The sequence below is a fragment of the Populus euphratica genome, unplaced genomic scaffold (genome assembly GCF_000495115.2).
Source record: "Populus euphratica unplaced genomic scaffold, PopEup_1.0 scaffold435.1, whole genome shotgun sequence".
In the NCBI taxonomy this organism is placed as follows: Eukaryota; Viridiplantae; Streptophyta; class Magnoliopsida; order Malpighiales; family Salicaceae; genus Populus; species Populus euphratica.
The window spans coordinates 155,179-168,699 of record NW_011500320.1 but is presented as its reverse complement, the minus strand read 5'-3'; the positions used below and the strand labels follow the sequence as shown (position 1 = coordinate 168,699).

At 29.5% G+C, this 13,521-nt stretch overlaps 1 protein-coding gene across 1 annotated transcript; it reads left to right on the top strand.

Moving 5' to 3' along the window:
• The first annotated feature begins 4,995 nt into the window (after positions 1-4,995).
• On the top strand, positions 4,996-11,239 carry LOC105113589 (S-adenosyl-L-methionine-dependent methyltransferases superfamily protein). The gene is made up of 9 exons (XM_011009817.1): positions 4,996-5,123; positions 5,483-5,578; positions 5,748-5,874; positions 5,979-6,040; positions 6,637-6,795; positions 6,918-7,062; positions 7,997-8,068; positions 9,489-9,597; positions 10,927-11,239. Exons 2-9 carry the CDS (start codon positions 5,485-5,487, stop codon positions 11,026-11,028), a joined length of 870 nt encoding a protein of 289 aa, XP_011008119.1. The 5' UTR covers positions 4,996-5,123; positions 5,483-5,484; the 3' UTR covers positions 11,029-11,239.
• Positions 11,240-13,521: the final 2,282 nt, after the last annotated feature.

Here is a 13,521-nt window from a genome sequence, read left to right as displayed (position 1 = left end):
GAGAGAAATAGAGTGAGGTTGAGAGTTGCTTAAAGAGGGGATGATTCCCCATCCTCTATTGTTGTAAATTTTGTTCTCTCCCTACATAATGCAATGGCTTCTCCCGTGGATGTAGGCGGTTTGCCGAACCACGTTAAATATTGTGTCAGTGGGTTTTGGCTCCTATGAGGCAGTATCAGAACATCACCGGTCGGAATTCCCAACAGAAGGGAGGTGGTCGATCGGAGGAGGGTTGTCATGAGGAGAGGGACTGTTCGATGGCTGGAAAATGGATCAAAATTATTAGGCAAGAAACTTAAATTAATTATTGATCGACTTAGCATGAAATTTAAAAAATTATCACAATTATAACTAAATTCAGCATGAAATTAAGAGGTAACAAATAAAAATTAAATTGGTTAGCTCATACATTCTTGAAAGGAAATTGTCATTGAATTAATGAGCTTCATTTTAAAATAAAATTTCATTGAATTAATGAGTTTTTTCTTGAAATAAAAATGTGATTGGATTGAAATAAAAATGACATTGAGTCAATAGAATTTATTTTAAAAAATATATTTATTATTGGATTGATGGGCTTCTCTTATAATAAAAGTACAACTTGAAAGGAAATTACTATTAAAATGATGATCTTTACTTAAATTAAAATGTTATTTAAAAAAAATGACATTGAATTAATGAGTTTCGTCTTGAAATAGAAGTATCATTTGATATAGATAGGCTTTTCCAGAATTAAAATACTTTAATGAAAGAAGATCCCAATCCGACTAAGAGGCTTTATTTGAATTAAAATATTATTTGAAATAAAATTATTATTATATTAAAGGGCATCATTTTAAAATAAAAATAATTTTTTAATAAAAATTATTATCAGATTAATGGATATTATTTTGAAATAAAAGTTGTCACTGGATGAATGTGCTTTTTTTAAAAAAACAATTATCATTAAATTAGTAAGTTTGAAAAATAATATCAAGATTGAAGAGTTTAAGTAAATTGTTATTAAGTTAATTTGATTGAAAAATACTTTTATAATTAATAGATTTTGTTTGAAAGAAAAGTGTCATTAAGTTGATAAGTGTTAAAGAAAAATGTTATCATGAATGATAAGCATGAAAATCATCTCATTTTAAGATGATCAATCGTCACTTGTTGAAACAATGTAAACAAGGAACTTCATGAATGAATAAGAAGAGATTTAAGTTTCTTTTTCATAACTATAATTGACTTTGATTTTCTTTAGATAATACAAGATGAAACACCCACGTGTTGCTGTGGGTTTATAAAATAAATATACTTGATAGTGTTATAATTATGAACAATACTATATAAGTAATAAAAACTAAGCTATAATAGAGTAAATATTTTATGACAAAAAAAAAGGTTGTGTTGGTGATAAAAAACTTAGAAACTGAAATCCATAGTGTTTTGTAAGGAAAGATACAATGCTTTTGCTATATAATTTAGTTTTTTTGTTAATAAAAAGAAAAAAAAATTACAAAGTTAAATTCTCTATCAATTTAATATTTAAAAAAACCAACAAATATAATTGTGGAAGGAAAAAAACCTATGAGAAAAAAACATTGTAGCAATTGACAATGTTTTGTGAAGAAAATTATTGTGCTTTTCCTAATAAAATAAAATAAAAAACAATTAAGCGAAATATTATAGCAATACATAATGTTTTGTGAGAAAAACTACAATGCTTTCCTCATATGATTTAACTTTATTGTAATTATAATTTTTAACCAACTCAGTATTTAAAAAAAATGACAAAGATAATTTTGAAAAAAATCATATGGAAAAACACTGCAACAATTAATAGTGTTTTAAAGAAAAAATTTACAAAGCTAAATTCTTAATTAACTCAATATTAAAAAAAAATCAACATAGAAAATTTTAGAAAAAAATTTAAAAAAACACAAAAAGAGAAAAAAATCATGTTGGAAACACTATAGAAATTCACAAGGAAACACTATAGAAATTCACAATGTTTTGTGATGAAAGCTACAGTGCTTCCCCACATGATTTAACTTTATTTGTAACGACTTGTAATTATAATTTTCAAACAGCTTAATACTAAAAAAATAAAATTTAAAAAAATAATTTAAAAAAATTAAAAAAAATAAAAAAAAAAAAACCATGTGGAGAGACATTGTAGTAATCCACAATGTTTTATAAAAAAAGTACAATGTTTTTCCTATATGATTAAACTTTATTATAAATTTAAATTATAACCAACTCAATATTTTAAAAAAATAAAATCAACAAAGATAATTTTGAAAAAAATATTACAAAAAATAAAAACATAAAAACATAAAAGAAACTGGAAAAAAACTATATGAGGAAAAACTATATCAATCCACAGTGTTTTGTGAGGAAAAACTTGTATTTACTTGTAATGAGAATTCTTAACCAGCTTAATATTTAAAAAATAAAATTAACAAAAATAATTTTAGAAAAAGAAAACATACCAAAACAGAAAAAAATCATGTGGAAAAAAATATTATAGTAATCCACAGTACTAAATGAGGAAAGTCATAATACTTTTATCATATATTATAACTATAATTTTTAACTAGTTCAATATGAAAAAATAAAATAAAAAAAGATAATTTTTGAGAAATTATAATAAAAAATCATGTGAAAAAACATTGTAGCAATCAATAATATTTTTTAAAAAGAAATTACAAAACTAAAATATTAAAAAAAATAAAATCAACAAATATAATTTTGCAAAATAAAAAATAAAATAAAAAACTATTTAAGAAAATACGGCAAAAATCCACAATATTTTTCTTAAAAAAATTACTAAATGAAATTTTTAACTAACTTAATATTTAAAAAGTAAAATCAACAAATTTGTTTTTGAAAAAACATGAAAGAAAAAAAAACAAAGAAAAATAGAAAAAAAAGAAAGTGATTTTGGACAAAAAAAGGGATAATTGGGGAAAAAATTGAAAAAAAAACCTCGTAAATTACTGTTATAATGTACGGTGATTTTAGTGTGAATGAATAGTAAGTTTCCCGCATCATTTAAAATATTGTAATTTTCTAGAGCAGTATTGTAATTTTCTATAGCAAGAAGAAGATAAAGTTTTTATATTTTAAAAGTTCAATTTTCTTTTTTATATTATTTATATCTTTAAATACTTGCAACTTTAGAAGTGTTAAGAACCCAGCATTACCTTGAGTTGTTTAAGTGATTCCAAAACTTTCAATGCTTATTATGAGTTCCCCTCTATGGTTTTTATTTTTTATCATTAAATAAACATGGTTTATCTATTATATTATCTTGGCCCGCATTAATCTTGTCATTTCTTTCATGTGTAATTTAGGAGTATATGTTTATTATTTTTTATTTTTCATTATCCTCGTGAACAAATTATCACCTTTACTATTTTTAGTTTATAGAGTTTTCAAATCATTATTTAGTTATTGTAATTATCTCATATTCCTTAAAAATAAATTATCCCAATTGATCTAACTATGTTCATCCTTTTTAATTGCTATTTATAAGGAATAGATGCACCATCATTATTATTTTTGTCATCGAAACTTTGCAAATTTAGTCAATTTAAAAATTCATCATAAAACATTTATAAACTTTCTTGTTTTAGGACCAACCTATAAATTTTAATAATTGTATTCTAATAGGTCTAATTAGCGAAGCAAAAAAAAGGTTAGGGTTATTGGGTTTGAAAGGCCATACCCATATATACCTAGCTTAAAAGGTAAAAACGCATGTGCATTTAGATATAATAGACTAGTCCTGCACCCCTTGTTCTTTTTTTAGGCTAAATATTTTTTAATTTCACTAATATCAAAATTAAAAACATAAAATTAAATTTTTATTCAATATTTATTCTTAAAAAATAAAAACCATGCACTAAAAAAATTATATAATTTAGGTAGACCTTTTTTCCCTATTGTTACTTAAGCCAATCCATCATTTTTATGTTAGAAAAATCATATAAAATTTGAGAATCATTTTATTTTAAGGAGTTATTTTAAATAAAATCATTTATTACATTCAAATAAAATGAATGAATGATGCAAATAATTTTTTTTTTATTAAGTGAACAAGACAATACATTATTTGCTTGGATAGGTAACATATCATTTAATATTAACTTTTCTAGTGAGCTGATTGAAAAATTAAAATTTGAGTAGAGAGCCTAAAAATCTAATTTTTATCTTGTTTTTACTTATAAAAACTTTAAAAATATCATAAAAATCTAAATGAAAATTCATTTCTAATATCAAAACACCATTAATTACTTTAAAAACTAAAGACTCAATTGTATTTAAAATATTTTTAAGAAATCTAACATATTGTTTTAGCATTTTCAAAGGTAACATTATTTTTATTAAACTCTTATATTAAAAACAAATCTATTAACATCAATTTGTTTTTTCTTGTTAGAATATGTCAAGCAAATCTTTTCTCTCTATGCCTATAAACTAAAATATAATAAAAATAAAATTTAGAACTGGAATATAAAATTCTAACTCATGTAATAAAAGCAAAATATAAGGGACTAAAATGAATTTTGTCATTTTTTTTGAATAATACAACTAAAAAATAATTTTTTATATTAATTTTGATCGTTATTATTTTAATTTTAATTTTAAACAATAACCTAAAATTTTATTTTATAAAATCAATCATTTGTCTAACATCAAAATATTTTATGACATTTTATACACACAAACATATAAATCAAAATAAATTCAAAACAAAACATGACAACTTAACTTATAAGAATCAAATTGAAAAGAAAAAAATAATTTTAATGTATAAATATATTTGTTTTTGTTGTCAAAATTATAGTTAGGTATATTTTAAAAACATGTTGGGTATGAAATAACATCGAATTAATATTTTTTTTAATAATTTTAATATTGTAATATTAAAATTAAAAAATATAAAAAAATTTATTTTAATATATTTTTTTAAAAACAATACTTTAAAAATTCTGAAAACAATTTCTGTAAGACGAAACGAAACGCCACCGCCTTCACATTTCTAACATTGACCCCAAAAAACCCAAAGAGATCATTAGCAAAGATATAGAAGAAGTTTGTAAATTAGTTGGTGGAGAAATCACCGTTGAATTAAGGTATGATGAATGAACGAAATTTATTCTGTGTTCACCTCATCCTCTTTCTTCTTTAACCAAATTTGGATAGAGATTTGTGAGAAATAATAATGAAATCTGGAGCGCAAAGATTTTGTTTTACCCTTTTGCTTTCTTGTATTTTTTTCCGTTGCTTTCTTTTATTTTTTTCTGTCTTTCATTTTGCCTTTCTTTTCGTAGTGTAATTTTCTCAACTGCAATTTAATTTTAGAGCTAGAGCGTTCTGACCATTGCGTTCTGACACATTATCCAACTGGGCTCCACGATTCTAAGAACGAATTTGAATTTTTTTCTTATATATATATATTTATTTTGTTTGTGTGGGTGCGTCTGGGTGGCAGACATGGCGCTGAAATTGGTTAGCAGGAAGCTGGGGAGCAAATTCTTGCCCATGCTGTCTTCCACTTCTCCACTGCATTCACATGCGACTAGCTTTGGTAGGTTCTTGAGTAATCAATGATTCCTCTTCTTCTTGAGTGTCTCTTTTTTAGTCTGCCTTCTTTGAACTACTAATTGTTTGTTTTCATTTTGATTTTCTCGTTAAATTGAACGTCCTGAACGAACCCTCTTAACCACACTTTAGACATTCTTAAAATATCATTTCAGGATTCAAACATGTTCGAGAAGAAGAAAAAAGTCAAATGGTTGGTAATGTTTTCAGCAGTGTGGCCTCAAATTATGATCTCATGAATGATTTAATGAGTGGTGGATTACATAGGTTATGGAAGGACAGGTCAGAATACGTTGAGGATGCATTTTTTAATGATTGCTCGTTATGTTGTATAATTCACTTTGGGTTCATGCTGACATTAGCTACTTTTCTATGATGCTTTCTAGACTGGTTTCTATGCTGAATCCATTTCCTGGAATGAAGCATCTTGATGTGGCTGGGGGAACCGGTGAGTACTGATATAAAACTATGACATCTTATAAAGAAAAAAAAAAGCACTGTATTTGATTAGAAAAGCTTTAATGAATAAAAATTGGGACGTGAAGCCACAGCATGTGGCTATGTGTAAAAACAACCATCTGATTTACAAGGATAATGTCTCCAGAGCCCATACATCTCTTTCCTTTGCATAGCACCCAAAAGAATACTAATAGTGAGAAGACTTGCTTGCGCAACTCTCTTGTTCAACTATGGTGTGAAAGCAAGTGGCTAACTGGTTCAGCTGCAAATTTACAAGGATAATGTCTCCAGAGCCCTTAAAGTTCGTCATTTCATCTCAAGTTGATTCCAGTTTCTATCCATACAAATCCAGAAACCAAAATGCCAAGTCTTCCTTTGGTCTCAGTTTGCTAGTATTAAATCCTTGGAAAACCCTCTTCATATAACCTTTACATCCTCCTTTTAAATATGCACGTGCTACTTATATCTAGCAAATTGTTCAACTAAAATTGATGATTGGTATCTTCTTATTCTTGTTGTTTTTTCATTCTTATCTCATAGTTTTTATGAGTTATAAGATCTTGAGTTTGGAATTCTTAATTGCAGGAGATGTTGCTTTCAAGATTCTGGATGGTATAAGTAGTATCAAGCGTAGAGCAAATCAAGATCCCATTAATGATCATTTACAGGAAGAAACACAGATACATGTGTGTGACATAAACCCTAACATGTTAAATGTTGGCAGAAAACGGGCTATAGAGAGGGGTATGAATCAGGAATGATCAGGACTTGAGTGAAATCCATGGATGGTCTAATTACAGTTTTTTATGTCGACTTCTTGATGAGCGATGGTTTTCTTCCCTTTTTTTTTTAATTGATGTTTGCAGGTCTCGGAGAAGACAAATCACTCATATGGGTGGAGGGAGATGCTGAAGCCTTGAGTTTTGAAGATAATACCATGGATGGCTACACAATAGCATTTGGAATTAGGAATGTTACACACATAGAGAAAGTTCTTGCTGAAGCGTATAGGTTTGCTCATAATTTTATGGCTTGCTGTTGACATATTCACCCAAATTATATTAGACCCTCTCGACATAAATTATAAATAGCAAGCTAAGGATCCTCTCATTAAGATTGTAAAACTAAACCATGACAAATAATCATTTCACTACTGCTGATGCGATATCAGGTTACTCTGTTACAGGCTTTTAAGGATGGCTTATCTAATTAGAGGATCCAATTGAATGTTATGAATTAAATGAAATGTAGCCTTTATCTTCTAAAATCAATGTTTATAACATATTTTCTTCAAAGAAAATGCATATAACAATGACATTTGTTGTTACAATTGCAAAAATAGTATTGAACATGCATATTATCAAGATCAATATGTCAAGAAAGTTACTTGAGTTATCATGGTGCTACTGTGGATAAGACCTTCATCAATGTCTGAGTAAAGGGGATCTGAATCCAATACCAGCTTAAATTCTGAGAGGGTAGAGGTTCCTAGGTAATTTTTTGTTTTCCCCTTAGAGAGTTCACCTTGTTTGCTCCAAGTTAGGTAATTACATTAAATGCTTGCTGTTGAATTTGAAATAAGGACAATTAGAAGTGGAATTAGGTGGTGAGAATGTTAAATGTTAGGTTTAAATTTTATGAGACCCAAAGACTGCATTGAGAGTTTTTAAAAGATATGAGTTGAAGCATGAAGCTAACAAGAAAATCATTTAGATGATGACTATGAATTTATTAACACAAAAATTTCTTATTTCTGTCTAAACTATGGCGTAGTTGTGCTTGTTGTTATGTGTTTTCCATTCAATTAGTAAATGTCTTCTTTTTTGATATGTATGATCAGCAGGCTTTTCTTCTGTTATATGGTCCCCTTTCTTTCTTCAGAAATTTTCCAGCTTGTGTAATATACATTAATGTTTCATGCAAGCTTCGTCTGTTATTTTATTAGGGTATTAAAACACGGAGGAAGATTTCTTTGCCTTGAACTGAGCCACGTTGAAGTTCCTGTGTTTAAAGAATTGTGAGTACACCTTCTTACACACATTAAAGGATAAATGTTAGCATTTCTTGTAGTATTATTTTTAGGCATTATTTTAACAAAATATATCCTTTTTCCTGTGTTTAATTTTTTCTCAATTTTAATAAATTGACAAGTCAATAATTTATGCCAGATGTGGCCAGTCTTTCCTTTCTGGTAGTGTATAGGTGGTGAAATGTTTTTTTACAAATGAAATCGAAAAGGATAAATTACAATAACTCCCATGAGGTGTGGTGAAACTATAGCCACCACCCAAAAGTTTGAAGTTTTGACAAAATCCCCTCTCCATGTTCAAGTAAATAAGATAAAAATCCTCTTTTGTGCCCAAAATATTGTTACTGTCAAAGTAGTATTTTTAAATCCATTTAGAATATTATGCTTATATATATATATATATTGCAAATCTTCAAAGTTTTGAGTTGTAACAATAAGTTCACCATACCTCAGGGTGTTGACTAATTTACCCGGTTCTGTAACATGGTTTTCTTCATCTTTATTGAATATTAACTATCCAGCCTCTTCCATTCCATGGAACATAGTCAATCATAGAGACAAAGGCCATGGTGTGATGAGGTGAGATTTGCAGAGAAATATTACATCTTAGTTCTAACCGGAATTCAATAATACAAGTCACATGCTCCCATAACCCATCTTTCTCATTGGAGTTCTGGATTCACTTTTCTATTTTCATATTATTATAGGCGTTTATATTTGTATTGATTATGAATCTAAAGTTTAAAGAGTAGATTGATTTATTTTATTGTCTCTAGTTGATTTTTCTGTGCACTACATACCTGCTGTTAGTCTATATACAATTGTTGTTTCCTAACCAATTAATCCCACTAGGGTGCACACAGATTGTTAACTGGGAGCATAATGTTGATTGAGAAGATGATGAACTTTAATATAATATGGTCAAAACATCATGGCTATGGAGATTAGTGTTTTGTAGATGTTGCAATACAAAGTACAAAAAGTAGCAAATACTGTGATTGAACCAGATTAACATTATGCTTATGTTGCAATACAAACAAAACAACTATAGCATGTGGATCCTGAAATAAATTAGCTTTTAGTAATTACATGAACTTCGAATTGTTAAGAAGATCTTGCTGTTTCACTTGAATTTGAGTGGTTGAAATTTTGTAGATTAGTTTTTAATCCTTGCACGCTCTGGCATGTGGAAAGCACTCACATGGAAGACTTTATGATTGTTTGTAGCAAGAAAAAGATATATGCTCACTGCTTAAGCTTATTCTATGGATTGCAGATGACTTCTACTGTCCCAGCTAATCTTAGTGAAGCTTAGCTTTCTTTCCACTTCAATTTGTTTTTTCTTCCCCATCTTTTTCAGAACACTGCATCATTTATCCTGTTTCAAGAATGTTCCTTTTTGTTGCAGATATGATTACTATTCTTTCTCAGTCATTCCAGCTGTGGGAGAGCTAGTTGCAGGTGATCGGGATTCTTATCAGTACTTAGTTGAGAGCATACGTCGTTTTCCTCCACAGGTCATAATTTTGTCCTATGTACTTTTGCAAATATTACCACAATTTTGCCGAAGTATCTTAGAAGCTAAGAAATTGAGTCCACACTATAGTGTGATGCCTTTGTAGAACCCTGGATGTTACATATACTGCTATAACTGAATCTTGGAATGAGGTTTACTATATTCCCAATACATACTTCAGCGGAGCCTTTTTCTGAAAATAAGCTATAAAATAAAAATTAAAACAACTGGTGTATTTTGTGCATGCAAGTGAATGCCTTATCCTCGAATGTGGAAACTAGATACTTTTATAGCAACCTTACATGGTTACATGGATTATTGCTTTTTGCATATTCCAACGTGAATATGCACAAGATAGAATGTGATTTTAATATGGCATGCAAGTGTGTTTTAATGATCATTGTACATGGCTCAAGGTTATAAAATTCATTTCTTTTACTTAAAAAAGAAAAGAAAAGAAAAGAATCAACTCATTTTTATTACATTGAACTGCCGGTAGTGTGTTATCAGCATGTATTTTTATCTGAAACAGTGCATCTAAGTATATATATATTTTTTCCTTTAATTAGAAAGAAAAGGACACCTCGTGTTTCTAGTCTGCAAATATATTTAGCCGTAAACTTTGCTTCCTACAGACCTAGGGTGCTATTTATCATTAGTTATGAAAATAATAATCTTTCCATGCTATTGAGTCTTCATGCTAAAAGGTTGCATTGAGAAAAGTCCAGTATAGGTCTTGATTTAGTTATAGTCCTACCAAGTCTGATTGTTAGAATTTGAGCCATATTATTCAGCATTTTTGCATGACAGTTTATGACTCAAACCCATCCTGTGGTAGAAAGCCCGATATTTCAAGCTCTATACCAAACATTACCACTTCAACAAATTATTAACTATCCAAACTGAGAAATTATGTGCTTTAATTTTTCATGCTCTATGCCACATTTTCCTTTCACCTAAATACATGCCCTTGTGATTTCAAATATCTAAGTAAACCGAAGCACTTGGCTAAAGTTTGACTATATAAAGTATCATTTGAAGAAAATGTAAGCCCAATATTTGATTCATTAGTTGTGCACTTTGAAAGATATTTTCTGCTCAGTGATCTGCAACTGATACATTTGAACCCTATGTGTGGAATCCCTGTGAGTTAACTTATTCGAATTAAATTACCTTAGCTGAGAGAGGAAAGCGGGGAGGGAGGCATGAGGACAATGGACTATCTAGGAGCCTATATTGCATGTGCTATCTGATAACCTGGGTTTAATTGTGTGTGTGTATTCACCTTTGTCTGGTATACTTAATGACTTATTGCAAGTGATGAATGCAGGAGAAATTTGCTTCGATGATTGCGGATGCAGGATTTCAGAAGGTTGAGTATGAGAATCTCGTTGGGGGAGTTGTAGCCATTCATTCAGGTTTAAAAATATGAAGGTGTTCAAGGACAGACCTTTGTCTCTATTTTTTCTTAAATAATGCATCTGCAAGTTTTTCGAGGGTGCAGAAATTTTGTCAGCACACCTATTATCCTCTTTCTTGTCTATTTAGACGTTCAATTCAGAGGGCTAATGCATTTTTTGTATGGTGTTGGTATTTGAATAAATGACTCTTCAGCCTACTCTTGGCTCTCTAGGCTTTCTTTTTTCCCTTCTTTCTCTGCTTTTTTCCTTTTTTTCCCCTAATAGATATATACTAATCTTGTTTCCCTTAATACAAGCTCAAGATTTTGATGTAAGAAAAGCGAAGTGCAAAGTGGAGGGACTGGGCTAATATTGATGGTGATTATTTTTGGTTTAGTTTGGTTTTTACATGAAAAAATTAATCAAACTGACATTATTATTTTTTAAAATTTTAAACCGAATCGAAACTGACTGGTTTTGATTCGGTTTGGTTTTTGTTATTCAAAAACTAGTCAAATCAAAAAGTAAATTTTATTTATGTTGTTTAGGAACTTGTTTTAATTTACATGACCAAGATATAATTGAAAAGAAAACAAATATGTTCATAAAATATAAGCTAATCTTAGTTTCTATTGTTTAGAAATTCTAGTTAAAATACAAGCAAAATCAGAGTTGTAAATTATAGCATAAAAAAAATGAAAAGGAAATAAATTTGCCTATAATGAATGAGTTAAATTCAAAAAAGAGCTCAAGATTGGAAGGAAAATAAATCTGCCAATGCGATCTAGTTTGATTGAAGTAAATGATGAAATTTATGATTTTATTGCTAAGGAAAAGAAGAGAATATGATGAAGAAGAGAAGATGCACTAATGAACTTGCATAAAGAGAGGTGAGGGACTAAGAGGCTGGGGGCGGCGATGACGTTAGTTTAGGATCTTTAGGTTAGAGATTATTTATACTCTTTTATTTTTTCTGAGTTAATGAGTTATGGTTGAACCGTTTCGGTTCATTTCGGTTTCAGGTATTTGAAATTGAAATCAAACCGAATTGAAAATTATTTTGAGTTTTCTAATCAGTTAATTTAATTTTTTTTCTCGATTTGGTTTTTTCGGTTATTTTTTCTAGTTTTTTGATTTAATTGATTTTTTAGGTTTTTTCTCACCCCTAGCCAATATCAGTAAATTAAAAAAGATAATGAACAATTTCAGAGGATTGGTTTTCAACGAGTCAATAGTGTGCTTATTTGGAGGGTCTGGGGGTGGCGGTGTTGGTTTAGGACCTTTAGGTTAGAGCTTATTTATAGTTTCTTTTATTTTTTTCAGAGTTAATGAGTTATGGTTGAACCAGTTCGATTCATTTTGGTTCAATCGATTTCATGCATTTGAAACCAAACCGAACTGAACCGGGAATTATTTTGGGTTTTTTAATTGGTTAATTTAATTTTTTTCTCAGTTCAGTTTTTTTTAGTTTAATCAATTTTTTAGGTTTTTTATTCACCCCCAGCCAACATCAATAAATTAAAAAAGATAATAAACAATTTCAGAGGATTGGTTTTCATTGAGTCAATAATGTGCTTACTCGGAGGCACAACGTGACTGCCTGCTAAAGGAACACGCCTATGAAATTAACAGCCATCAACCTTCATGGAAGACAAATTAGTCAACGTGTTATTAGTCTTCCAATTTACATTTTCATAATGAGAGTTGTAAGCTGTAGATGCTTTTCCTCACTCAAACTGATGTTTTGCATGCTTTTAACAAAAGAAGAAAAAATAAAAGTAAAGGAAAGGAAATGAAAAGACTTACCTGACTAGATGAGAAATGCTAACCAGATAAAAAATGCTGCTAGTGGTGTGCCTGGTGGCCTAATGTAGAGGTTGGCATGACTGAGAAGGGGATTCCTACTATTCATGGTGTTGTTAGCTGAGTTTGGTCATTGTGGGAGAGGAAGGTAGATTTTGCTATGACTATTCATGGTGTTGTTAGCTGAGTTTGGTGGGAGAGGAAGGTAGATTTTGCTATGCCTGAGGTTGGTCATTGAAACACTGTTAGGGTTGAGATTTGTAACTTTTGTTATGGAGCTTAAGGTGAAGTTGTTGTAATCAATGGTTGTTGAGGGGTGTTTGGTATAGCTAAAAAAAGGGTTGTTGGCTAAGATAAGGAAGAAAGACTGGTTTTATGGCTTTCAGGAAGATGGTTTTGGGATTTTCAAGATTTGGGATAAGAGGCTGGTCATTGACTTTTTATGGTGGAGCTGAGATCTTCCTGGTAGAGGAAACTAGTGCAAAAGGATTCTTCATTTTTTTTTCCTAATTTTTCTCCTCCTTGTTGTCATGAGGTTGGTGTTTGCAAGGGGTGAGGGACATGTCAATGAATTTATTTTTTCTTTCTAAGATATACTTAACAATCGATTGAAGGAGAGATATAACAATGATTCTTTGACCTATCAAAATGTCAATTTGGATTTGTAGTTAGAAGCACGATCGTTCAATGGATTCAATAGAAATCAAGGGTGCCAAATATCT

Bases quoted from the DNA above. Each gene is read 5' to 3' on its own strand.
- LOC105113589 (XM_011009817.1), top strand. From the start codon at position 5,485: ATGGCGCTGAAATTGGTTAGCAGGAAGCTGGGGAGCAAATTCTTGCCC. The intron at 5,579-5,747 runs GTAGGTTCTTGA...ATATCATTTCAG, and splicing joins TTCACATGCGACTAGCTTTG to GATTCAAACATGTTCGAGAA. The intron at 6,796-6,917 runs GTATGAATCAGG...TGATGTTTGCAG, and splicing joins AAAACGGGCTATAGAGAGGG to GTCTCGGAGAAGACAAATCA.